The sequence below is a fragment of the Cavia porcellus genome, unplaced genomic scaffold (assembly GCF_034190915.1).
Source record: "Cavia porcellus strain 051 isolate PalLab524CR breed Dunkin Hartley unplaced genomic scaffold, mCavPor4.1 scaffold_1, whole genome shotgun sequence".
Lineage (NCBI taxonomy): Eukaryota > Metazoa > Chordata > Mammalia > Rodentia > Caviidae > Cavia > Cavia porcellus.
This window is the reverse complement of record NW_026947484.1, coordinates 230,406,695-230,434,606: the sequence shown is the minus strand read 5'-3', so window position 1 is coordinate 230,434,606 and position 27,912 is coordinate 230,406,695. Positions and strand designations below refer to the sequence as shown.

General features: G+C 47.9%; 1 protein-coding gene and 1 long non-coding RNA gene across 3 annotated transcripts in view; one reads left to right on the top strand and one right to left on the bottom strand.

Moving 5' to 3' along the window:
• Positions 1–27,912, bottom strand: part of Galnt14 (polypeptide N-acetylgalactosaminyltransferase 14) — a 212,719-nt gene that overhangs the window by 37,859 nt on the left and 146,948 nt on the right. Inside the window, exons 3-6 of the mRNA XM_063230269.1 lie at positions 13,557–13,655; positions 6,640–6,707; positions 4,528–4,593; positions 4,246–4,367 (exon numbers count right to left, since the gene is read on the bottom strand). Of these exons, the coding sequence (XP_063086339.1) occupies positions 4,246–4,367; positions 4,528–4,593; positions 6,640–6,707; positions 13,557–13,655 (355 nt within the window). The remainder of the gene's footprint in view (positions 1–4,245; positions 4,368–4,527; positions 4,594–6,639; positions 6,708–13,556; positions 13,656–27,912) is intronic.
• On the top strand, positions 117–25,006 carry LOC134471418 (uncharacterized). 2 transcript variants are annotated; one of them, XR_010040901.1, is made up of 3 exons: positions 117–327; positions 4,994–5,095; positions 15,232–25,006. It is a non-coding gene; the product is annotated as an uncharacterized LOC134471418 (long non-coding RNA). The 2 variants fall into 2 exon arrangements; XR_010040902.1 differs by having other exon boundaries at positions 4,994–5,277.

Here is a 27,912-nt window from a genome sequence, read left to right as displayed (position 1 = left end):
AAGGGAGGGGCGCAGGGAAATCGCTGCACCCCTTGGGGGCCACTGTGAAGGGCAGAGCCTGACCCAGTTCTGGGGCTTGTCTGGTTAAGCTCCTTGCGATGAAAGTTTTAGTTCAGACAGTGGTGGAAAGAAGGGAGCTTAGCGTGTGAGGCTGAGCTCAGTCTTGGGGCTGACTGACTCCTGAGAAAGAGAAGGAGATGGAGGAGGAAGAAGAGGAGGAGGAGGATGAAAAAGAAGAGGACGAGGAGAAAGAAAGGAAAAGTGTTTAGCAGCAGAAAGGCAGCACTCACTTTCAGGGAGGTGATCAAGGCTTTGCCCAACCAGCAGGTAAGCAGCTAAGGTCGACCTCATATGCAGGATCAAGACCTTTTGGTGCGGAAGGCTTCTGAGATAGGCTCAGAGCCACTGGGACCTGAAGGACTTCATAGGCTCATTAAGGTCACACCAAGAAAGCAAGGCTCCCTTTACACATCCTGTGAGGACACAGCCAGCCTGGGGCTGGGGGTGTCCCTGTGCTGACACATCAAGTTCCATGTAACCCAGGAATTCTAGTCTTCTGTCTACATATCCCAAAGAATTAAAAACAGGCTCTCCAAGGGGGGAAAAAGGGATTTGCACTAGAAGGTAAAGGCAGAAACAACCTACACGCCCATCAATGGATGCATACACAAAATGTAGTCCATATACACCACAGAATACTATAGGTCATTGTACTGAATACTGATACATCTACGGCACACACTAGGACACTTGCATGTTAAATGGAAGGAGCCAGGGTCCAAAGGCCACGTGTTCGGTGATTCCATTTATATGAAATGTACAGAATAGACAAAGCCATAGAGACAGGAGTAGATTAGTGTTTGTCAGGGGCAGGGCGAAGAAGAGAAGGAAAAATGTCCGCTAATGAGTGTGAAGTTTCCTTTTGAGGTGATGAAAACGTTTCACAATTAAATTTTGGTGAAAGTCTCATGATCCTGTGAACATACTAAAATTGCTGAATTGTTCACTTTGAAATGGGTTAAATGGTAAATTTTGCTTTGTGTATTTAATGACACACATGCGTGTGGCTCTGTTGGCTGGGTCCCCTGCTATAATGGCTGCCCCCAAAGGGCTTGGACATGGTGCTGAACGAATCTCTCCCAGACTCAGGTCAGTGCCCTGATCACACCCAGAGCAGCCTCAGTCTCTCCAGAGCCCAGCTGTATGATCTTCTTTTTTGGTTGCTCAGCATGCACTAGAAACATCTGCCATTCTGGGTAAGGGGCAAATTACCTTAAAGACACTGCCTAGAAAATGCCTATGTGTAAGAGAAAAAAGCAGGATACAAAATTGTGCCAATACAATCTAATTACAACTATATAAAAAGACATTCTCCTGAAAGAGTAAAAGACCTTAATTGGAAATAAATGCTAACAGTGTTTACTGTCACTTGATAGAATGCTGACTGATGAGTTTTCCTTGTCTTAAACAGTGGTACCTCGGTTTACAAACTTAATTTGTTCAGTGATTTTTGGAAAACCATGGCCACGTTTATATTTGGGCAGGAAAGCAGGCCATGGTCATGTTTGCATCAGATGCAGAATTTGCAAACAAAAACAACATTTGGTGAATATTTTTGTTTGCAAACCAAATTGTTTGCAAACAAAAGTTGTTGATGAACTGAGGTACCACTGTATTTTCCAAGACCTCTACACTGACTGTGGGTTTGGAGATGGAAAGTGAGAGGTTCCAGCCTTCTCTTCCTCAGCCTCTCAAAAAGCTCTATTATACTCTATTCCTGGGTTTCAAATCTGCTTCTTTTTCATAAGGTCTTCGTTTAAGTCAGCAACACGTCCTCTCTTTTGTATTAAGTTGCCACAGACAGAGATGCTATTTCCAACACCGCCCCACCTTAGCACCCTAGATTCCTGAGCCTGCCTTGTGTTCTGCTCCCTTGACCTTCAATTGTTTGCACACTCCAGGTCTCCCTAGCTTCCAAGTGGTGGAAGCAGGACTTCACTGGCCCTGGGCTGTTGTCAGTAATTCACAAGCAGAAAGACCTTTCCAGAAAGGCAAAGGTCCCCACCCACTGAGTTTCCCACATTTCTTCCTCACAAAGAACTTCCTTGTTCCTAGAGTTTGCACCTCTCTTCTTGTGGTCACCTCCTTCCCTGTCAGTGGGGGGACTTTCTAAGTAGGTGTGAATTCCTTTTACACAGCCTGTTCCAGTGCTATGTAAATAACTGCTCAACAAAAGCCTGCTAATTAGTTTAGGGACAGGAAGTAAGCTTGCTTTCCTCCTGATTCCAACTGTCTCACCACCTCCACACAACTGGTTTCTTATCATTTCTAAACACTGAGTACCTACTCCATAGCAGTTGGAGTGGCCCCAGGAAGGGCTGGCACCCCACTAGGTCTGTTATCTGTTAGACATGTGCCTGTGGTGAGTACTTACTGCCTGGAGTGACCCTTGCCAGGACTTCGGTCAGGAAAGGTTTTCTGGAGGAGGGGCGATTTGGATAAATCCCTAAGGAGCAGAAGGTTAATGGAGAGCAGGGAAGGGCATGGAGGGATGGGAAGGGCAGTGGGAATGCCAGGGGCATGTAGAGAACAAGCATGCTGTGTTGGGGTGGGGGCTGCAGATTGGCATGTAGATGGAGGGGCACATTCAGCAGAGCCGCGTGCCCAGATGCATGACCTAGCATTTCCCAGCTCAGACCACTTCACCACTGTCAAAGGAGGAATTTTCTAAACACCACAAAGGCAATGACCCCTCCCAACCTCAGGAAAGTTGTCACCGGTGGGATTTACCATTTAGGACCCACGTGGAACTTGGTAAACCCGCCAAGACCTGGGAAGGTTCCCCATCTCCCTTCTGAACACTTTGGTCTTTTGTCCCCTGTACTGTCACTGAAAGGTTTTTGCTCCAGACAGGACACTGTAGTCTGTATAGTCTTGGAGGTGGAAACAAGGGGCTCTATCTTGAGGTCATCTTTCCGGCCCCTAGGTAATTCAGCAGTGGCTTGAAATGAATACCAATGGGCTACCTGTGCATCACTAATGCCCCTTAGGTACCACCCCCAAACCTAAGCTACATGTATGTCCCCACACCACATGTCTGGCGGAGAGAATGCCAGACCCCGGAGGATCAGGGTGGTCTCTCCCCACATTCTTAAAATAAAGGTCGCTTTTATTTCATACTTCTTATCTTTTCAGCCGGCCAAAATCCTGTCAGATGGTTTCCTTCCACACTGAAAATTCTATCAGTCACCATATAGGCAGGAGTTGAGCTGCTCTTACAAAGAACAAGAAGTAACCATGCTACAAACGGGTGATTCCCAAGCATCTTGAGATGGAGGTACCATTTAAGGGATATCGCCAAGTTATAGAATAGTCCTGAAATGGTTTCCTCATCTGTGAAATGGGTACATTACAAACACATCATCCCTACCTCATGGGGATGGTTGTTCAAGTCAATATTTCAAGAAATGCGATACACAGCACAAACACCAGTGTCGATCACAGTGGTGGGCAGCCTTTTAGAGGCAAGTACCCAATCTGTAGCCCCAAACCTCCTTATTTACCACACAGTGCGCAGACTCTAATTAAACCTCAATACCCCAGTTTCACTTTAGAAAAATTACATTAACATCATTTGTCTTAAAAGAAATACAATTCATGCGTGTGCCAGAGGTTCGACACCACTGTCTACATAACGTTAAGTGTGTTCTGTGGATCAGCAGAAAAGTGAGCGGGCTTTTTAGAATATGAAAAATTAAATCTTTTCTGTTCCCAGAGAAGTAACCTAGACATACAGAATTTTAGAGCAACTGAAGGGCCAAGCAGGGCAAGGACTTCCAGATCCCTCAGCAGCAAGGTTTCCTGCTGGTGCAGGACCTTAAGAAAGGGTGACACGTGCGTGGGAGGGAGACAGGCGCCTCAGGAACTGGGCATGAGGCCTGGTTCATTCTGCTGCCTATTCCCCATCAAAGGTACCGATGACAGCTTCCTTTCTGGAACCTGCTGCTGTCTGGGGCCCAGGAAACTCAGTGTCACATAGCACTCCTGGAAGCCCAAACTGCAGGCCTGCAGGGGCTGATGTTATGATCAGTCCCACCAGTCCGCACCCCATCACTGACTGCTGTGTGACCGGGGCAAGCTGGTTTGCCTTCGTTCCTCATCTGTGAAGTGGGCACACTCTGTATCCTGCCCAGCCTCCAGAGGAAGCAGGTGGGAACTTCAGCTCGGCTCCTCAGCCACACCCACCTCTTTGACCCTGTGCAGCAGGGGCTGGAGCCAGTCCCTGTTCACCTCGCAATGGCTATCCAGGAATGTCAGAGTGGTACCCTGGGCAATCTCAGCACCCCGCATCCGGGACCGGACCAGACCTGCATCAAGGACAAACAACCAGCTGGATGTCAGTGCTCTCTGTCATGCAGTAAGATCACAGAGACCACCCACGCCCCCTTGGATGCCAAGATGTACACCAGCCACCTCCCAGCCCCGCTCCCCCCTCACGCCTGAGCCCTGGGGGCAGCACTGACCTACCTTGCCGCTCACCGTTGCGTAAGCACTTCACTTTGGGCAGCCTGACAAGCTGCTTGCAGTCATCAGCTGCAAAGACAAAGGTTACACAGTGAGAGCCCAGGCGTGCAACTGCAGGCTGGTGAAGGGTCAGAAGGCCAGACCTGCTCACTGTCCCCGCTCCTGCCGCAGTCTGGTCCCGACTCCCGGGAGTGCCTGGGCTATGGAAGGAACTGCCGGCCACTGCTGTTCATTGTACAAGAAGGTGGCTCATTCAAGACCAAGTGAGCCCAACAGGGCCTCTCGGGAGCGGGTTGGCCCCAGGGATCACCTATATACTTGCTTGAAAATTTTACAAGTCTGAAATCTTGGCACATTTCTCCTCTGATCATTAAACAATGAGATCAGAGTCTTGTTCACTTCAGTGGGTCTGGTCCAAACTGCTAGGAGGCCAGGAACGGAAGAAATACATTTGGGACTTTGTTTTCAGGTTGCAGAGGCTCTGTGTGAACAGACTGGACAGCTTCTTCCGTGCAAAGAGCTGTGTAGTGGAAGGATGGTCTCCAGCCTGCAGCATGCTGTGCCGTGATGGGTGAGAGACCCCTCCTAGGACCTGACCTACTGCCCCATCACCTCCTTAGCTCTCCAGTTCCCTGGCTCTGAACTCCACACCGAGCTCCACCATTTTTGCTTCATTTGTTTACCAACCAGGGCCTCTCTGCTTGCTCTGGGCTCTTAACAGGCAATGGAGGAGTCTTCTATAGCATCCTCTGGGTAAGGTCCTAAGTACTCTGCACGTATTAACATAGTAAATCCCCATGTAAATCACATATACTACTTAATCATCTTTATTTATAGACAAGAAAACTGATACACATGAGGCTAACAATTTGCATAGAACTTGAGCACAGGCAGTCTGCCTCCTGAGCCCAGGCTCTAACCACTAAGCCATTTTACCCAGAACAACCTCACAGCATTTCCTTCTCTTGCCTCAGTGCCAGGCTACTCCCTAGGTCTCCCCATTTCTGTGCTATTCTGCACTGGAGTGGAAAAGCAGATCAATGAGCTCCAGAACTGGGGGTACAGATCTGTTTACCCTGAGTCTTATGGTTTACCTCTGCATTTCTCTCTGTGATTCCAAATCACAAGGGTCAGTTGCCAACGTTTGCACAGTAGCCCCTAGCATCTGGGCTGGTGTGAGTGGCTCTGCTCTCCTGAGACTTGGAGCTGTCCCCAGTGCCATCTTTTTGTCCCTGGTTCCCCAGCGGGAAGACATGGTTCCACCTGGATGTGGCTGACTGCACCGAGCTGCATTCAGGCTGCTGGGACAATGGCTTTTGAAAGGAAGGGACTGAGCTACCAACACTTGAACCCTGACAATGCTTCTGTAATTACTGTGCCTATCAAGCTCCATACACAGATGTCTGGACATCATAGCATGTTTTCCTTGGGGAAAGTGAATCTGGAGTATAAATATGCTTTGCTAGGATGGTTAAGGGAGGTAAGAGACAGGAGATGGTGATGACCAGCATGTTGGGAGACTGGAAGGCAGTCTCACTGTGTTATGGCCAGGAGGGGGGATGTACCACTGAGGATCCCAAAGACAGGGCCCAGTCAGACTTCCCCAGGAATGAAATGGAAAGAGCTGCTAGCCTCAGCTCAGATCGGCAGACTAATGCACCATTAGGATCAGGAGTCTCTAGTGACGGGCACGGTTTTTGGTCTTGGGTCCTAGTGATGATACACTGAACATCTGGTGTCTCTTCCCACATCCAGGAATATGGATTCAGGGTGCAATGGCACATGTACACATGTAGGCTACACACACACACAGCGTGCTCATAGGCATACAAACATGTGCCCATGTGTGTGCACAAACGCACTCACACACCAGCCAACCCAATGAAGATTTAGCTAGTCAGGTCCTTGAAAACTGACAGCACAGAATCCAAGAAATTGCTTCTCAAGTGGAAGGTTTATCTCCTTGAGCCCAGGCACAGATACTCAGTCTTCCATGCTTCTTGCCAACCTCTGCTTCCTGCCATCCTCAGAAAATCAGGGGACATCATTCTGCCTGTTACACAGGGATGGGACCAGCCATTTGTGCTTACATTGCTAGTGAGTGATATTACTTACGGTCATTGCTGAAATCATCCACTAATATGATTTCTTGGATCAAATGCATAGGGGTTCGGTTTAACACACTGTGAGAGGGAAAGAAGGGAAATCATTATGACTTCCAGTGGCCAAATATTAACCCGAGGTTTAAATAGACATCATTGTATTGTGTGAAGGCTCAGAGCTACCAAAGAACCTGTCATCATGTCACACTGCTCACCAGTGTGAGCCAGCAGGGATGAAATGTTGCCTTCTCCATCTTAGTGAACACTAACACCACCCACTGAGCCACCCAGACAGAAATTCAGCCAACAAACCCAACAACCGTTTCTCTCCTGAAATCCCTCGTCAAACTAGGAACGAGTCTGGCTGGGTCTATTTGAAAATAAACGCTGCTGACCTCACTTTCACCTCCCATACCTCTGCCCTGGTTCAGTCTCTTCTGTCTGGTTTACTGCAGCAGCCCTGACCGGCTCCATCATCTCCCAGGTGCAGGCCTCCTTGTAGACTTATATTGAGCCTCTAGATGCTCACTAATGCAACTAAAGTGACAGAAACCCACAGCAGCTTCCCTCCCAGTGCCCCAACTCCTCGGCATGCCCCCAATAGCTTCCTGCCAGCTGAAGGGGGCTCACATTCCCATGTACCCCACATCCAAAGCCAGTACCTGGACACATCCTTCCTGCTAACTCACAACTGAGAGCCTCTTCTCTGACTACCTGAAACAGCTCAATGCTATCCACAAGGACCAGTTCAAATGTCACTTCCTCTCTTAACAGTTTTCCAGTCTACGTAGTGAGAATTAATTGCTTTTACCTCAGCAGTTTGCATTGGGAGCCTCCCATGCTTTTTATACTTCTTGATTTTGGCAGTTGGTTCTGTGCCTCACCAGTTCCCTCTAGATGGTGACACCCCACAGCAGGAGCCTGATTGACTTCTTTCTGTATCACCGAGAGCCAGCATAGTGTCTTGGCTGGGAACTATTCCTTCGAGGGATGTTGAGTGCACAGCTACTGTGTGCCTTGTGCTGGCCACAGAATGAGGAACACAGAGAAGTGAGCTCTACCCTCTGAAAACTTGTGGTCCAGCGGCTACTCGCCAAGGGCTGTGTAGACTTGAGCAAGTTACTTTAGTGCTTTATAGCGAGGTCTCCTGCCTATAGCATGGAGATAATCATAGGAGTATCTACTTCATGGAGCTGTTGAAAAAACTAAAGGAGAAAATGTATATGAGGCGTTTAGTGGAACATGTGGCTAAGTGTAACTAAGGGATGATAAATAGAGCAATTATCACTATTTTGTGCATCATTAATGATTTTTTAAATTGAACGTATGTTAGTTATGCCCTCCTGTGCTGTGAATCTCTACTCCAGGGGCAAAGCTGGATTTCTGTATTAATTTGGGGGCTCCAGGCTGATCGTGATGGCCATATCTCACCCCTACAGCTCATGGGTTCTCAAAAACATTCCTGGATTGTACCAGCCATCACAGGAAACCCAGAAGCCCATGGAGGTTGGGAAGGGGGTTCAGAATGGGAACTGGGGAGGCACCGTGAGCATTTCTCCTCTGAGGCCCACTCTGAGCCTGTTTTTGGTGCAGCCGCCTAACTAAGCAGGATGTAGCCTCTCCTGGAGGGGAACTTTGCCTGAAGCTACCTTTATTTATGAAGCCTTAATTCTCACCATGGCAACTAGTGTAAGGTGGAGAGAAACCCAACACAAGGCCCCAAACCTGCTTTCAGAGTCTATAGGGAGGAGGGGACACGGGTGGGTAGGGGACTGCAGCATCCACAGAGGCTGGTAGGAGGAGATTGCTCAGCTCAGCATGATTGTCCCAAAGAAAACACAGCAAACCCAAACCACCAGCCCCCTAATCAGGGTGGGAGGGGAGAGGGAGGCAGACAGAGGAAAAAACCTGCTTGAAGAATAACCTCTAATGAGGTTTGATTACGGCTGTAGCTTCTGCATTCGATTCCCCCAAATCCCTGCTGGCTCTTTGAAATTCAAGAGTTCTCGCCTGTGAACATCAAAAGGTAAATCTCGTGCAGCTCTGCGCTGGTTGAACTGAGGGATGATTAGTGAATAAAAAATGTCCAGGGTTTAAAACAGGAGAAAAAAAAAAAGAATCGTCAGCAGTAAGTGCTAATTAGACCATTTCCTGGTAACACCTGGCTTGTTTCTGCTCCTTTATTCAGAGCAATTGAAATGACGGTGGGGTCTCCCTAAAAGTGGCTTGGGGCTGGCAGGGCCTGAGATGGGCAGATGCTCTGGGTGCCTGGGGTGGCTGTGAAAGGAGAAGGCCAGTTCCAGCCCTGGGAACCTAGCTTGACCTGGTTTTGGATGATCCTCCAAGGCCTGGTGGGTGAATCTCTACTCCAGGGCCAAAGCTGGGTCTCTGTTAATTCGGGGCCTTATCTCACTTCTGCACACTCCCATGGTTTCTCAAAAAGCATTCCTGGACTGTACCAGCCATCACAGGACACCCTTCTGCACTCTACTTCATTCTCCCCACCCAAACCCCGATTGCTCACACCCCCATCAGCCCCTCTGCAGCAAAACAAACCCCTTTCCCCCAGGGCTTGGTTAGCACAGGCTTTTCTCCGCTTCACCCAGCTTGGGTGCCCCATTTTTGTCCTACAGTGCTCAGCATGGGCATAAGCATTCACTTTATTGGCACACACAGTATGAGCCACACTCTCCTGGGATTGTTCTGGAAGTCAGTCTCTTATCAGCAGCTCACCTCTCTGTAGAGGGGCAGCTGCACCTTCGCTTTCTGCCAGCTGCAACCTAACTGTGGGGCCCGCCAAGGGGCCTTGAGAGCAGCACAGTGTGAACTCACAGAGCAGAGTGGCCTCACTACCTACTAGCCATGCTGCAAGAGAACTAGGCCCCCATTCGCTCCCAGCCTCCTTTCTTTCTGTAATTACCTTTCCCTTGTAAAAGCAGCTGATATTAATACTTGACCTACTTCACAGGCTTTTGTGCGTATGAAATGAGGAGATGTATTTGAAATTGCTTCATGAACTCCACAGTGCTATATGCAGGCAAGTTTTATCAAATGCTCCATAAATACCAGTTGAATGAAGACCCGAGGCCACTGACAGTTGAGTTCTGGAGTGAGACACACTGGGGTTCAATTACTATGTCTGGGCAACCCCACTTGCCTGCAGGAGAGCTCCAGTCTATTCTGAGACTTAAGGCACCAGTATTTCCTCTGCAGCATGAAAGAGGCTTAACACAGTGCGTGGCACATGGTAGCTTCCCCCAGGCTGGGGACACCAAGGATAAGAAATGCTGAAGCTACTGATAGCCACGGGCACGATGCGCAGCTGTTTTCAAAGCCCATCCCTAAGCCAGCCGCATCACTGTCATCTGGGGACTTGTCAGAAATGCAAGTTCTTGGGCCCTGCTCTGGACATACTGAATCAGATGCTCTGAAACCATGTTTTAATAAGACTACCAGGAGATTCCAACATCTGATTTTGTTAGACAGTTGCCACTTCAGAACACTACTATCTCCAGGGTGGAGGCTCTGGGGTGTCACCACCTGTACAAGCTCCCTAGGTCCCAGGCATTGCTCCCAGTCCTTTAGCGATCTGCATTTAGTGTCAGTCTTCTCCACAATCATGCCAGCAAGTTAGTACCGGAAGTCCCTGTTCTGCAGAAGAGGAAATTGAAGCAGAGAAACTAAGCAGCTTGTACAGGGTCACACAACCGGTCTAGGAAGAGCTAGGCAAATCTAGCCCCCGAATCCAAATTCTGAACCATCTGCACCAGACAAAGGGCCCCTCTAGATCTGGGATATTACAGAACAGCAACAACAAAAATACACAACGGTGAGAATAGTCAATGAGCAAAGTGATTGACTGTATACACTCCTGAGCCCCTGGGGAGGTGTAGGGCTGAAGGGTGCCCCAGAAAGACAGCACTGGTTCTCACATAAGCACAAGGACTTTCAGTGACATGATTTAAGATGACTCATTCTTCAGGGCAGACTTCCTTTCTCCTCGTGTAAGTCCTTAATGAGTCAAGACTATGATTCTCTGCCCCACCCCATCCATACACCCCATCAGGTCCCTGCCTGGATCTGAAACCCTATTCCCAGCCCTCCCTACTTTTTTCCAGCATCTTGTAAGAGCCAATCTTATGAGAACCTGGTGGCAAACAGATTCAGAATTCTTCAAATTAAAGTGGTATGGATGACTGAAATCAAATTAGGAATTACTCTTTGTTGTATGCCCTCAACATTTAGTGAATTATTTGTGTACCCAGGAGTAGAAGGGAGGCACAGAACCTTAAGGAACAAAAGTTTCTAGAAGTAGATTTCTCATACCCACTTCTAAAATTCCTCTCCACCCAGCCTGCTGATGCAGGAAGCACTTGGTGTTTACATGTGGATCTCAGGGCCCCTGGGCATCACACCTGGATCAAGCTTGGGGGTTGGTTTACATCTGGAGTGCCATGGAGGCAAAAAACAAAAACAAAACAATGATCTATGACTCTCAGCTTGGTGGTCTGGAACTTCAAAGATGCTTTCAGGGTGCTGTTGGGACCTAAACTTTGTCCCTGGGTGCAGGATGCGGGGAATTGGGGGCAGCACTCCACCAACCTAGTGGACAGAGGAGCTGGGGCTGTGCTCCCCTAGCCCCGGGGAAGTCAGCAGCCCAAGGAGGCTGGAGCCTCTGCTCTCCAGCTCTGAGGTCCCAGCCTCTGCTCACCACAGGCACCACACCAGGCTCAGCATGGAGCTCCAGTGGAAGGGAAAGGGAGGATGTGTCCTGCAGGCCATAAAAGCCATTATTTTTAAGTATCTTTGTTATTGTTACATACAAGAGCAGCAGAAAGAGAAAGAAGAAGCTGAGGTCTCAGAGCTGAAGAGAAAGTTTGTGGACAGCAGCTACCTTGGGAGCATAAAACAAAGTTTTAGGGCACCTGGGCGCCCCCTCCATGTTATAACACATCCAAACTGTCCAAGACAGTTGTGAGAAAAGTTACACATGTGGTTAATAATCTGCCAGGTCACACTGCTAGGAGGTGGCAGGGTTGGGACCTGACCCAGATCTTCTGACCCTCTGAGTGCCCCACGGTCTCTGTAGAATGCTCACTGGCCGTGCAGCTACAGAGAGGTAGTAACATTGATTAAACATTTACTCTGTGCCAGGCACAGGTCTCGGTCGTCTACCTGAATTAACCCACAACAGTTCTATGTGCTAAGTAGGATCAGTATTCCCACCTCCCTGTTTAACCAACAGAGCCACAGGGAGGGAAACTAGGAGATGAATAAAAAAGCTTCCCGAAGATCACACTGTGAAAAATGCAGTAAGTGACAGAACAGGGACATGCAGAGAAAGGACTGAAGGACGTCCTTGCTGGTGTGTGTGTGTGTGTGTGTGTGTGTGTGTGTTGGCTGTGCATGTGGACACCAAAAACTTCTTAAAGGGCAGGAGAGGCCAGTGTGGAGAGCACGAGCTTCTCTGGAGTGCCAATGATGTTCTCATGGCAACAGCTGGCAAACACATCCCAGATACGACCTAGGCAGTGTCACCCGAGGCTCCATGGGTTTGCTCATGAAGGTGCTCTGGTGCCCAGTAAATGGTAACAGCGGCAGGTTCCAGGCCGGTGCATTAGAATCGGCTGCCTCTGCTCCACGGTGTATCTGCTTGTGCCAGGAGACCCAGCAACTCCCTTTTCCCGTAGTAAGAAAAACCCAACCAAATCAGCGAACCCTTTATCTCTTTCCTCCCCTAAATACCTATTCTGATTTACAAGTCAGCAAGGTACTTTATTAAGCTACAGTGACACTCACAGTGATGCCTGACAGTGAGCTGGCACATACTCTTGTTAAGAACCATTGCCTTGCTGGGAAACAAACATTGAATAGGGTGGCTTGTTGGGTGAATGTGGAAGCCAGGACAGGGCCAGCAGCTGGTAGAAGTGGCCAGTGAGTCAAGTACAAAAGACATCTGGGCAGCAGACAGAGCTGACCCTTTGCATAATTGAGCGGGTCATCATGTCAGGGTGTCTGAGGGACACGTGGGCCCTGCATGATGGACATTCATCACTTAGTGATGGGTAGAGCTGAAGATCTGGGGCCTCCATCAGGATGAGTCCACTGCAGAGCGTAAGTCCCTCACCCAGGGCTTCCTGGAAGGAGGAAAGTGTGGCTTGTCTGATGGAGATGCTTAGAGGTTCTACGGTGCTGCTTGTAATGTTTTGGCCCACATTTAATCTTATTTCTTCTCCATGGCATCAGGAAACCATGGCATGGGGAAAAGGGAGCTAAAACTGCCAGGGAGCTCTGAGAACCTGGTGCAGGTATTCCAGAGCGTGTCTCTTCTGGGTGCCAACTCTGTGTTCTGGAGCGTGTCTCTTCTGGGGCTGGCACTGGGACTTGTGCTCAGGAAGCATCCATGAGGCCATTTATAGATCATGCATGACACAGACTGATGCCAAGGGTGGTCAGAGTGGTCTAAGGAGAACAGAGCTGGAACTCAAGGCAGATGGGTGGGAAGCTCTGGAGCTCTGGTTCAGGGAGGGGTAGCCCATGGAGGACCTGGGCCTGGCCCCAGCCTGATGCTGGTGTTGGAGCAGGTACTCAGCCTCTCCAGGGCTCCATTAGTTGTGAAAATAGGAACACACGCCATCCAGGTGGTCTTGTATAAGGTAAAGGGCTAGGGCCCTAAAACTATTTTCTCTACTCTCTGCAAACTTCTGCAAGGCACTAATGCCACAGGCCTCTGATTCCCCGTAAATGGGATGAGGGCTTCCCTCACTGGGATGTGAGGCATAACCAACTGGATGCATAAGATATGTAGACTAGCTCCTGACACACACTCCAAAATACCCAATATTCTCATGACCCGCCACTTCCCAATGGGCACAGACCATCACCAAGTGCTGGTCCAGTGCTAGCCCACAGGTGGGGCGGGTACCTTACCTGCGGATGGTTCTAAGCAAGGTGGATCTCGCCTCATTGTGGAACGTGATGATGATGCTGGTGGGCGGAAGGTCTGTGTGATATCCCAGCAGTGTGCATCTGGAAAAGGAAATGGAAGATGAGTAAGACCGAGGGGCAAAGCAGATCTAAAGGGCTGAGAGAATGGGCATAAAGGTGGTTACCAGCACAGACATCTGTGGGGCCCCTGGCATCTGTGGGGCCTCCCCCACATAGCTGGGTTCCAAGAATGACTGAAGCTGAGTTTTTTCCACTTTGGAGGAAACTGGGCTTTAAAGCCAAACTAACCCAAAAGTTCAAAGAAAAATAAAATGTCATAGTTGGTATATGCCTGAGTTAGTGCAGGGTGATTCCAAGTAATTACGTTAACCCGCCTCTAAATTTTGGGTACCATCCCCAAGTCTGTGCCCCTCTAGACCTTCCTGTTCATGCCACCATCAGATGTCTCTTCATGTAGAGTCCTGGACACCAGATCCAGCTTACCACACACTGTGCTGACCCCTGGACCCCTGCCACACCCTTAAATCTGGCTGTTTAAAGGAGGCAGAGTCCTAAAGCCCTGGTGTACTATTAAAGCCCAATCTTGAGAAAGCATTCACTTCCATGTGTCTGGGATTATTCTGTATGGCAATTACATCTGGGGTAATTTCAATTTGATACCTCGCTGCAAGTGAAAATTGTAGCCCGCAGCCCGAAAATTACTATAATAATGGAAATAAACCTGCCAAGCGAGGCTGGTACCAGCCAGGGCCATCACTGGGGGAATGCTGTCTCTTGCTTCTTGCAATTTAAGGGGTTGCTGATGATGGGTGAGGTGGGAGGAGCAGAAGAGGAAGTAAATAACAGATGTGTGGGAAGTCAGACATTTGCTCTCTTTTTCCCAGATCTTCCCAGGGCTTTAATTGGGGCAGAGCTGGGCTTCCAGGGTACTGAGCCCTGTAAAATTGTTTGCAAACTATTTGTGCAAATGTGCCTTTCTTTTTTTTCTGGGAAGATGTATTCATAGTTTCACTAGATCCTTAAAGAGGTCTGTGACCTAAGATCCCCAGTCAGTGGGCCCAATGCCCTGTGGCTGTCCTGATGCCTTGAAGGCTTTGTTCTAAGGAAGCAAACACTGCAAGCTTGTGGTGGTGCAGAGATAGTTGGGTTGCTAGACTTAGGATCAGAGCAGGTACTGGGTGTGGGTCATCACAAGAAGCAGGAGTTAGGGAAGGAGGTCCCTGAGGAAGAGGTAATGAGTGGAAAGGTCATAGCCTGCAGGCCTCCCTGCCCTCCCAGTCATATCCTGTCAGTTCCAGCTCCTGGGGACACCCCTCCCACTGCCCATCCTATGACTTCAGCATAAGCCATCTTTCCACCACGGCAATAGCTGCCTCCTTTCCAGTCTTCCTGCCAGCCCTGTTCTGTCCACCCCGTGGCTCTGCCGGGCTCTCCTCCCAAGTCCAGCTCCAGATCAGTCTTTGAGGCCTTTTGCAATTAGTCTTCCATGCTGACATAACTCTCTGCCACTGCTCACAGGACTATAACCTCCCTTTTCCTATTTATCCTTTGGGACACAAAGCAAATATCCCTTCTGCTGCAAAAGTACTCTATACCCCCTGACAGGTACTAACCTGTCCTTTGTGCTTTCCTAACTCAGAAAGTTTCTCTTTCCTAGGATTTTCTTCGATAAGACTTCCGATTTTGACTGTGAGTTCCCTTAGGGAAAGATTCAAGGCCTTGTCCAGCTCTGCATCCGCAGAACAGGATTTAAGTACATCAGATCCCCATGGATGGAGAAAGGGAGTGAGAAAATCAGGAAAGGCTGAAGATCTATCGTTGTGTGGTTTTAAAAGCTGTGGCAGCCAGCCTCCCAGATGGCCTCTCCTGATAACCACTTCTGGTCTTCGCACCCTTTTGTAGTCGCCTGTCTCCCTCACTCAGGGCAGCGCCCATGACTAACAGGACATGGTGAATGGGTGACTTGCAAGGTTAAATCATAAAAGCTCTGCAGCCTCTGCCTTGACCATGTGGAGCAAAGCCAGCTGCCATGCTGTGAAGACACTCAGCAGCCCTGCTAGAGAGGCTCAGGCAGAGAAAAGACAAAGCCACCTTCCTCACACCCACATGAACTAGCCAGCCATGTGAATGAGCCACCTGAGAAGTGGGTCCACCAGCCAACGTGTCAGATGACAGCTGCTATCACATTCTGATTGCACCTAACCAGGACTCTGAGCTTGCAAATGCCCAGCCAAGATGCTCCAAGCTCCTGACCCACAAATACCGTGAAGAGGAGCCCTGACTTTTGTTGCTCTAAGCCATTATATTTAATCCTGGGTGATTTATTATAGAAACAATTATAAAAAGGAAGGGAAAATGCCTTTCAACAGTGCCACAGAGGCGTTGGACTTGCCTATCTTTTGACACAACCCTGACAGTGTTAGAAGCAGTGGGCAGGGGGAGGGAAGGTGGGACAGGGAACCTTGACTGAGAAGTTGAAGAGTTCATAAGGGCATGCAGGGGCTTGGCCAAGGGAGGACACAGTGAGCACGCTCAGTGCCAGGATGAATAGGGTGCAAGTCAAGGAGGGTGAGGGTAATCATCCACCTCTAAAGGGGGAGTAATAAGTTGGGGAGCTTTGCAGAGACTCCTGGTCTTTTTGAGAGGCTAGGAGAAACCGTGAACAGTCTTGGGACACATTCAGTGACTAAGCCCCAAGCTTCTCCATGCTGCTGTGACCCACACCCTAGACACTGCCTTGGAGCGGGTGCCCCCTTCCACGTGCTAGAGGCAGTGGGGCCCTTCGTCTCAGCTTTCATGGTGTCAGTTATACAGGGGAAAGCTGAGGGAGAGCAGTACTGCAGGCTGTCAGGTGCTCAGAGAGCTTCTGGGAAAGGGGGTCACGGTTCTTGTCTTGGAGACACCAGCTGGGGAGGCAAGTGTACTGATGCACAATGGCACAGAAGTGTGCACACACAGTCAGGGAGGGGTGGTGAGGAAGGCTTCGTGCAGGAGGAGCTGCAAGATTTCACCGATGAAGTAGGGATGGACAGACAGACACCAAGTTATAGCAGTTTCCAAGCTCCTGGTCTGGTGCTCTGCACCCCACCCACTAGTACATGACCTGGAGCAACTCATTCATACCTCTCTGGTTTGCTGGGGGCTCAGCTGTGAAATGGCTTGGCCTAAATCTATCCTGCTAAAGGGGTCACAGCATCAGCCATCAGGAGCTTTGACTACAACTGATATTCTCTTAAGTGTGGGAAATTTGAGCAGAATGTTGCAAATACTATTTCGCAGGTGAGACTATGTCACTGTGTTACCTGTGACTACTATGTCTCAGCCTCAGTTTCTTTAATATGTCTCAGGAAACTGGAGATAATGTCTAACTTGCAGATATTTTCTCCTAAATTATGAACATGTTAGGCAGTAATGGGTGCCTCCAAATAGGAACTAGCATTATTTCTAGCACTATTCCTCGTCTGCAGATGGGTCTTCCCAATGGGCAGAGCTGGATCCTTTGTGGGCTGGAAAGGGATCTCAGGTGAATGGCTCTCCCCTGTTCCAACAGCAGATAAGGGATGAGGAGGGCTGGGGGAGGGTCCAACAAGGGTTCATCAATGGTAGTGAAAGGAATTTGGATCTGATACTTGGATTTGAATCTGGATCTGTACAGAGAAGACTGTGTGCCCTTGGGCATGACATTTACCTTCCTTGAGCCTCAATGCTGTCACTTGTAAAACGTGGATAAATCTCTCCCTCCCAGGCTTTTGGTGAAGACTGCAGATAATGCAGGCAAAGCAATTGGTGCTGAGGACAAGGGAGGTGGAATTATAATCACATCTAGAAAGCAGCTGAGCTGGCTCCACGCACTGCACTGTGCTGATTTACTAGGCTCCATGCAATGCGCCACGCAGAGCTACTAGGCTCACGGTCACAGATCAGCAAAGGAAAGGATCTCGGAAATGACCCAGTTCAGCTCCCATACCTGGACAGAACGGGTGACACAGAGGCATTATCTGGAACCTGCATGACTGTCTCCTGTAACTATGAGGGAAGGATTCAAGCCCTACCTGGAGGTTGGCCAGGAAGCCCAGAAATTCCCCCAGCAGGTCCAGGTTTAGGGACAGAAGGCAGCAGGGCCAAGCCTCATCCACATAGGCTCAAAGGACTTCACCGGACTGTCCTCTTGTCCCTGCTACAGCTGACATTTTGTCTTATTTGACCCTTGCAATAGCCTGTGAGAGCCTCCTCTCTGCAGAGGAGGGAAACTGAGACTCAGAACTCACTCAAGGCCACACCCCCGGTGGATAAGTGTGGTCAGAGGGGCCCAAAGCCCCTTGACTCACTGGTCCAAGGCAAGGAGCCTGAGGTGCTGTGCTGGCAGGACCTACTGGTCCCCAAGTCCTGTGCTCAGGTCTTTATCATCTATCGCCCATCACCCATCACACAAGGACTGGCCTGCAGCCAAGTAGGGGACTAGAAACAAGGGCTTGAGGCTGAGAAACAGCCTTAAACCAGATGCCAGGGGGGAGTCGGCCCAGACAGTGGGCTTTCTGCGGGAGAACCTAAAAGATTAATCAAACAGCAAGATCTCTCAGGAGCACAAGGGCACCGGAGAAGGCGGCCGGCACCGAGGTCTGGCGCCGGCAGATGGACAAGAAAGCATGTTGATAATTTATTAAAGATTCAGAGTTTTTACTGGAGAGAAGAGTTGTGAGCAGGAAAGTGTGGCTTGGGGGAGGTGCTCCACACTGGCTCCCTGAAACCAGGAGGAAGTGGGGGGGAGGGTATTTGCAGTGTGGGAAACAGCAGTTCCTGAACAGCATACTGCTGGTTTCTTAGTTTTATTCTTTCCTTTTCCTTTTCCAAGAAAGACTCAGCAACATCTCAATTTCCCCAAGGTGGGGTGTAATGTATCTCCTGGATGCTCAGCCTCTGGGGTGTCCAGTGTCACTGGCTTGAGCTTCCGGGGTGGTATTTGAGATCCAACCTCGAGGCCTGATGGGGCAGGGGTGAGTCCCTCTCTCCTCTCCCCATTTGCCATCTCCTGCACCCAAATATGTGGCAACTTGGGTACATTCAAAAGCTCAGGGACCATCACTGTCAGTGATTGCAGTAATGTGTTTCTTATTTTTTTCTTTTTATCAGTACCGGGGATCGAACTCACGACTGCCTGTTTGCAAGGCAGGTACTTATGACACTGAGCTAAATCCCCAGCCCCTAGTAATGTGATTATGTATACAATGCCTTTTATTTTATTCCCCAAGCTTATAAAATACTACAGCAGCCTATACGGAAGATGATTATCATGGCCACTTCCATTTTATCAATAAGCAATAAAGGCTCCGGGTGGTCCCACTGCTTGATGGTCCTGGCAGGAGCCAGGGCTGGGGCTGGGACCCTGGCTCTCTGTCTATAAGACACATGGCCCTCCTGTCACTGCATGCTATCCCCAAACCTGAGAACAAGGCATAACTTTCCTGGTTTACAGTGATGACTATATCCACCCCATAGAATGTGTCTAAATTCCTACCTGTTGAAGCCTCACTGCCAAGTACTGTACTGAGCTCCTGGCATATTTAAAGTTCACAAGAGTCCTGTGAGGTGGTCACTGCTTTACAGAGTCACTGCTGAGGAGACTGAGGACCACAGAGACTAAGTGGCCTCTGAAGCTCATGAAGGAGTGTAGAGTCCAGGCCTGCTGGACCCAGGGTTAGAGCCCCGTACTGTAACACCCTCATGTGAGCCCTGCCCTGCCGTTACCCAGGTCTACTACACAGGCTCCCTGTGGTACTGTGGCACCAATGGGCCCATGTTCAAATTACATTGCAGAGTAGCAATTTCTACTGAGCTCTAGAAACCACAGGGACTTGCCCAGAGAGACAAGCTGCCACTCTTGAGTGGTGACAGAAAGATGAGGAAACTGCTGGCTGAGACACTCAGGGGACATTCTAACAGGGGCTCCCACAGAGTGTACTGGAGCCTTCAGGACAGGAAGATGCATCTCAGGGAATGCGCTGGGTGGGCCAGTTCCTGAAGGTCTGTCCCTAAACAGAACGTGGGATTTCCTCCCAGGTCCTGTACACCCAGAGCACACTGCAAAGGTCAAACCCAGGCTGAGGTCGTGGATAAGTTATCTCCTCCATATGCTCTATTTCCCTAAACCCCATAGCCAGTGAGGCAAAAGGAAGCACAGACCTAAGACATCCAGGGGAGATGATCTTCCGGGGAGACAGTACCTTGTCCCCAAAGGAGTAGTACTCTGTAGATTCCCCTACCCCTTCTGACTACATCTCTCTCTGTGTTAATAGCTCAGAAGAAGCCTCAAATGATTCTTCCACGTTCTCCCTTCCTTCTTGGCCAGACGTGTCCAACGTAACGCTGATTTATGTGCAAAAGATATGTAGAGGGAGCTCTTGGCTCAGTTCTTGGTTCTCCCAGGACAGGGGACAGTGAACTTGCTATGCGCTTTCAGAATCACAGACTACACTGTTTTGGAGCTGAGAACATCTAATCCATCCCAGGCTCTGTTCTTATATAAGGATACCTGCTCTCAGCTAGAAGAAAATGGAATATGAAAAAAAATATATAAAATGCCAACTCTATGACTGACCCCTAGGTTCGCATGAACTCATCTCTTCAGAAGAGAAAAACTAAGCAATTTGACAACTGTAAAATCAGAAATTCCTTTTAATCTCATTTCATGGGCAACACTGATACACTGGAAGGCATGAAATTTTTATTTCATGTCAATTTCACTGGGATTTCACATGCAGATTAATTTGTTCTTCCACATAAACATATACTGCTCCAACTTCTTGCCTCAATAGCCACCTTCTCTCACTCGTGTTATAGAATTCCTGTCTCTTACAAGACCCTAAAAGTAATACTGAGATTTGCTACCCCATTACAATGCCTCATTCTATATTATTAAATTCTAGTACACTCAGAAAGCAATAAGCAGGCTAGTGCAGGAAAGTAAACTTTTTTTTTCTTTTGGTACTGGGGATCGAGCTTATGACCTTGCACTTACCAGGCAGACACTTATGCCACTGAGCTAAATCCCTGGCCCTAGAAAGTAAACTTCTTAGAAATTTAGTTGGGCACTGTGGTGGGCAGGTTGAAAGATGGCTCAGAATCCTCACCTTCTCTTGAGCATGGATGAGCCTGGTGACTTTCTTCTAAGGAACAGAATATGGCTAAAGTGGTGGAATATCACTAGTGCGTGGAACAGTACTAGAGATTAAACACAGGGCTTTCACATTGAACTATAATCACAACCCTTTTTAGTTTTGTTTTCTTGGTTTGTTTGTTTTTTAATTCTGAAACAGGATATACTAAGTCACTAAGTTGCCAAGGTGGGGCTTGAATTTGTGATTCTCCTGCCTCAGCTTCCCAGAGTGTCACTTTTGTGATTAGATTGCACAAGACTGGCTTGCACACCTTGATTAAGCAAGCTGCCACATTGGCCAGCTTCCCCATTCCCATTCAAAGAACTGAATCACACTGAAAGCCACATGAGCAAGCTTGGAACAGGATCTTCTCCCATTCAGGCCCTAGGATGAATTTGGCTCCAAATGAGTCCTTGATAGGACAGACTCCTGTGCCATGCCAGGGCTCCAAGCACAGAACTCACCTATGCCATGCCAGGGTTCCTGACCTACAGCAACCATGAGATGACAAATGACGAATTTTAAAGCACTAACTTGCTTAGGATAACTTGCTTATACACTAATAAATGAAAAGGACAGGCACTTAGGTACCTAAAAATGTCCAGCAGAGTTTCTCACTCCTCTGGGTGAAAGGCAATTCCCTTGGTACTATACTTACCAAAAGAGCCATGCAACCGATCCCTAACTCCTAATCCCCTCTTCTCCATCACACTGTGGTCCCAGAGCCTCACGGGACCCTTTATCTCCATTCTGCTGGCCTCTATTCACAAGATGATGACACTAAGGGGTCCTGGAGCTCCTAATCCAGAGGGAAGTTACTACCTGAGTGATTACTTTCTCATTTCTCCCAAGGATGTTATCTGACTAGGGCCATTCACATGCATAGGAAAGGAGTTGATTTGTTTCACACAATAGGTGTCCTGTGACTGTAGGGCTGAAGTTTCTTGCAGAAACCCAGTTAAGAAAGGTCATCTTAGAAGCTACCACAGACATTCCTCTCTTTCCAGAGCACCATGTCATGGCCAGGACACTTGGTCTCAGTGTGGGCCTATTAAGGCCACCATATGCAATCCCTTGCACCTAACCACCATCACAGTTGTGGTTGAGTCTCTGTCAAATGAACCAGCTCAGGGTCTGTGATTCACTTCTTGCTTGGAAGTGAATCTTCCTTGGAGAATCCTTTCTGGACTTTTTTTCAGCTTTAGTAACATGGGATTTTTAAGAAAACCTACAACTTGACACTTTTAAACCACTTATGCTGTTTGATTAATTGTAAGTTATAGATCAAATGGTGGCCCCAGAAGTCAGTAAGTCTTTTCTTTTGGCAGTGTTAGAATGCCCATTGGGGTCTGTCCTGACAAACTAGGACTAGGAAAGGGGTACATTATGTGAGACTATACTGTCCAGTTTTTCTTAAAAATTCAATCTCTGGGTCTTACTTTTGGACTGCCATCAGCTTGAGGACACTCCTCCTTGCCTTCCAACAAAGTCCTAGGTAGCTGCAATGAACTGCAAGGACAGCTGAGTCTCCTCCATGGGTGATGTCTATGCATACTTGGTGAAAAACTAAAAAAGGTTCAAATAAGTTTGGTAAATGAGAAATACTAGATAAATATTGCATTAGCACCCTTTTTGATGATTCACCACTGCACGAGCCTGTTAAAGGTTTTAAGAGTTCTTCTAGCCTACTATTTACCAAACGTCCATCTCAAAACCTGCCCTATCCTTTTCTCTAAACTTTTTTCTTCTTTCTAGAACACAATCCTTCATACTGCATGAGAACTCAAATACTTACTGCGATATTACACATTTAGTGAAATAATACATATTCTACCAGACAGAACCATGATTAGAGAAGACGGGCACCAGTTGCTTCCTTTTTTATACATGAGGTAAACCAGGGGCCAGCACAGCGAACTGCCTGCCCAAGGCCAACTTCTAGCAGCAGAGCTAAACTCTCTTTGATCTTAGCAAATGAACTCACTCAGTTTCCTTGAGGCACTCGGACAAAGAGGCCCCAGCTTCCAGACCCAGCCCACCCAACATGATGAGCCATCACTGCATTCATGTGGCCTCTGCCTGCCACAATACTCCAAGCAAGGACTCTATAGCTTCTCCATATTGTCACATCTATTAGAAATTGTGTGGCCTTTATCTTTGCATTAACAGCCCCACATTTCATGAAGTGCTCAGCTCAGTCTCTGACCCTGGTGAGGTAATCCAGCACAGCCAGCCTCTTCTTAGGCTCTTTTGGATTTTCCTTATCTTCCCTCATCCTAAATTCTGTTATTCCCACCACTATCTCCTAGGTCATTCTCTCTCAGTCCTTCTTCTTTCTGGATCATCTTACTTGTCTCCAAAGCTTCAGTTTCCCCATGTGCTTGCTAATGACCCCAGCGCTGAAGCGCATCTGGATGAACATTTTCTCCTGAATGTACCTATGAATGATTTCTTCACCCGTCTTCTGCTTCTGTGTCTGCAGTTAGCACCCAAGACTGCTAACTGCTGACCCTCTGAGGATGTTTCTCTACATTCCCAACATGTCTTTTCTAAATAATTGCAGCAACTTCCTAACTAGCTTTATCCCTTTCCAATCTATGCTGGGCACTGTAGCTAGCATGATTTCTCTAAAACTGCGTCTTTTATACCTTTCAAGTCTGCTGAACCGATCACAAAACAAAGTTGAGATTCCTAGTCATGGCTTAGACTAAAAGGCCCTTTTCCCCCCGGCCTGCCATTCCCTCTAAACTCTAGCCACATTCTGCTTGACTTGCTCTTTGTCTCTTCTGGATTCGGTAGGTATCATCTCTTTCCCATGTATCCCTGTGATGGCTAATCTTAATTTTCAACTTGAATGGGTTGAAAGTCACCCAGGAAATTAGTAATGCATGCTCCTGGGTCTGTGTGGGGGAGCCCTGGGTCTGGAGAAGGCGTCTGGTCCCTGGCCCCTTCCTCTTGGATTGTTCTTCCCTGTTCTGTGATTCTTGTCTGTCATGAGTTGGGCAGCTTTCTTCTGCCATGCCATTGGATCTAGCTAAGCATGGAATAAAACCTCTGAAATTGTGAGTTAAAATAAACCTTTTCCCCTTTAAGTGGTGCATGTCAGGTATTTTGGTCACAGTGATGGAGAATATACTAATACAGCCTGAAATACGCTCTCTGAAACCTAGCTATTTTTTCCACTTCTAACTTTGACTTAGAAGTTACATCCCATGGGGAGCATTTCTTGACCTCCCAAGGCCTTTCCAGTGCACCTCTTTGGGCTATGCATTCACTCCACTACTGCAATGTATTACCCACTGCTGGAAAATCACTTTTCTGTCTTCTCTACTGACTGCTGCTACAATGAAAGCAAAGACTTATTTATAGTTTTAACCCCAGTGTCTACGTCGGTGACTAAACACAGGAGACACATGACAGACATCTGAAGAATGAACGGATGGATAAATGGGCCAGAATCAGGTGAGGTTTCCATGAGACAGAAGGGACAAACTCCTTGGCCAAGGTATTGGCAACGCAAGCACAAGGGCGCTGTAGTTAGCAAAAATCAAGGTCCAGAATGCAGTAAAAAGAAGTTTAGACAAATAAGTAGAGCAGAAGAAGAGCCTAGAAGCTGATTTAGGGAGAAAGGGTGGGGGAGCACAGGGAAATCTGGCCTAAGGTGGTGCTAGGATGACATTCTGGATTATGTTTGGTGTCTTTGGAGTGATTTTAACTTCTGTTACTCCAGAAATATTCAGCTAAGTTTAAAAGCTTGCATGCTTTTCTTCTTTACCAAAGTCCTGTGAAAGATGAGCAGCACCTCCCAACTAGTCAGAAGGGCTAAATCTCATTTGACTATGGCTCAGAGACTTCCACACAGGCACTCCTACACGGCAGCCCCTGGCCTCATGTTGCTACTGAGCATTTGCAGTATGTCCAGACTTAATGGAGATAGACAGTAGGTGTAAACTGTATGCAAGATTTCATGGACTTTGTATGGCAAGGAATGTAAAATATTTCACAAGTCTGTTTTCACACTAATTACATGTGGAAATGATAATATTCAGATATATTGGAGTAATCAAGATAGATCATTACATTTTACTTGCTTCTTTGGGTTTTTTTAAAACACGGTTTCTAGAAAATTTTTAGTATCTCTGCTGGACATCATTGTCCTACAGGGGTTACTTAACTTTAATTTGCATATTATTCAATTTAAAATGTCAACTTCAGTGTTAGACAATGGTCTCCACGTGTTGGATTCTTTTGCATGAATAAAACAAAAATGTTATAGAACCATTGTTAGCTTTATGACATTTTAAAAAAATTTTAGGAAAGAATATGCTTTTGAAAGTCCCATCATAATTCCATAAAAGGATACTTTAACACCAGAAAAGACCACAATCTCAGAATAATCAATAGTTCTTTAAATTGTAAAAGTTAGTTCTAAGGAAATCTCAACTCCAGGGATCCAAACTGCACTAATTTACCAACTGGCATCTGAAAGTATAGTTCAAAAGGTTCATGATGTACCTTTGCTGCTGTCCTCAGCCAGCAATACAAATACTAACATAGTAAACAAGACAGCTTCCATGCTTTGTTCTGGGACCAGCAGACCCAACTCTGTCGTTAGTAGCGCTGATGCGAGAAGATAGAACTTTTCTAGTCTGTGGCCGTTGGTCTAGGTTCAGTGATGGAGAACATTTTAGGGCTTTCAGTGACACAAACAGCCCCCTGGGGCATGCACGCCATGGGCTTACCACCATTGGTCCAGGTCATGGGGCCCTCTGCTGCCCGTGCAGGTGCAATCTGGGCTTGGAATGCCCACATGACCCAAAAGACACAGACTCCTCTGGATGCATTAGATCTTCTAATCAAAATCCACTGTGCACTTTCAGATAAGTAATTTTTGCCGGCCCTTGGGAAGCAAGTGGAACACACTTTGGGGGGAACCTATGAGGCAGAGGTTGTTTCTACTCCCCAGCAAGGTCAGCAGCTCTCCAAATGCTGCAAAGAAGAAACACCTGGAATCGTGCCAGGACCTGGGCCAGCACCACACAGATGGCAGCGGTGTGTGCACACATGTGTGCATGCACATGTGTGAGCACAGGAGACTGCTGACCAAAGATAAAAGCAGAACCTTGCTGAGATCAGAAAAGGTGGGGTGGGCTAGGGCTTTTTTCTGCGATGTTTCCTGAAAAATATTCCTCAGTACCTAAGACCAGTGCTCCTTCATGTCTTATTTTAGCCTGCTTGAATCACACTGCACCACAGTAATAATAGATAACAATTATTGAATCCTCACTCTGTTTCAGGTGCTCTTCCTAGAACTCTAAATCTGCACAATAATTCTCAAGGGTGGGTACTATGATTTCTCTTCTCTCTCTGGGAGGAGACTGCGAGGTTATGGTAAACAGCAGCCTCAGAGTAAAACCTGGCCTTCTGGTTCTGGATTCTCTGCCTCGCCAGTTCCACCAGGAAACCCATTAGGACCATCCAGACTCGCTGAGTCTCAAGCCTTATTTAGTGGCCTTTCTCTCCATCTTCTGTCTTAAAGGTTCAGTGATGGATAATGGCCTTTCTCCATCTTAAGTCTTAAAGACTGTGTTCGAAGGTTCTGGAAAGTTGGAAAACCATGGGGCTGAGTGTCTCTTACTTGCTAAAGAAGGACATTTTCTCCTGATGTAACCCCGGCACTATTTATTTCATAGGCCTTTTAGCTAAAGGCTCAGAGAACAATGCTCCTTCCTTCTGTGTAAGCAGGGAAACTTCCTTAAGAGGAAGCACCAGAGACCAGACCTATACACTACGTATGACTGGGGTTGAGGGGGCAGATTCAGCACCCCAAGCTCAGCAGTGGTCTGCTGGAGAGTCAAGTTCTCATACCTCTTCTCCAGGGACTCTCAGTGTGTGAAAGTCTGAGGAAAGGGTACCATGCAAAGGGCCCGCGCCTTCCTATAGTTAGACCATCTCCAAGTCAATCCCAACTTGGAACCTGCCTTTGTCATCACTCAATTCCATCCCCCAAGCTTACCTTGTGCCTCAGCTCCACCATCCAGCTTCCAAAAATTCTTCCTGCCCAAAGCCCCTGCGCGCCAACCCTTCCTCCTCCCCGTTTTCACGGCAACCTTCCTAAGGCACTGTCTTCCCCGTGTGACTCTCCCCTACCTGCAGATGCCACTTGAAGCCAAATCTTGATCAGCATCCCAGTTCCTCTCCATGGAGTTAATACTGCAGTCTTACATGCCGCCCTCTGTCCCACTTCTCCCGCAGAAGCTTTCAGTCCCGGCCAAACCATCCCACGCATAGTTCCATAGCCATGGCCTGTGTCGTGACCTCCACACCTCCCGGTTCCTACCACTTCTGGGCTGCCTGCTGTTCAGCTCAAGCCACTTACTCCATCGCGCTCTTTGTGGGCTGCCTGGTGCTCCTAGTCCCTTTTCACACAGCTGTTTATTGTCCTAAGAAGCCCTTCTCTGCTTCTTGTAGGCAGGGCCACCATTCTACCTCTCCACATTCCTATATGCAGGCTATGCAAACTACTGGCATCAATTTTCTCTTCTCTAAAACCAGGGTCATGGCAAAGTTGTGAGGTTTAACCAAGAGAACATATATAAGATGCCTACCGCATGTCAGGGGAGCAGTATGTCAATACATGTTTGCCAATTATGGTCTTGGATTTATGGGCAAACATGAGAATTCTTTACGGAGTGAAAATGGCTTTAAATTTCCTGTGATTTGATTTTCTAGCTCTGTTTTGAGGATTCACGCCCAGTTCTGCAGTAAATGGTTAGAGAATCTATTCACTGAGCCAATACTGAAGGAGAAGTCCAAATGTCAGACTCTCCACTGGGCTCTGGAGTCACAGAGATAAGGCAGGTGCCCTGGCCCATATTGTTCGAGGATTGGGAGACTAAAGATTGCAATGCTGGGCGGTGAGTGCTGCCCAGCGTGGGCATGCAAATACACAGGGGATGCTGAACTCAGGCAAAGGGGACAGGTGCCATTCCAGAAAGAGGACTCTCCATCTAGATTCTTGAAAGATGAAGGAGTGTCCTACATAAAGAGGGCAGCAGAGAATAAGAGGCCCAAATCCTCATGGCCTAGATGGTAAACAAGCCTACTGGTGGAGGTGGACACAAGCAGGGCTGTGAGCAGATAGCAGTCAAGGGTGTCCAATGAAGTACCTTGCGTTGGGAGGC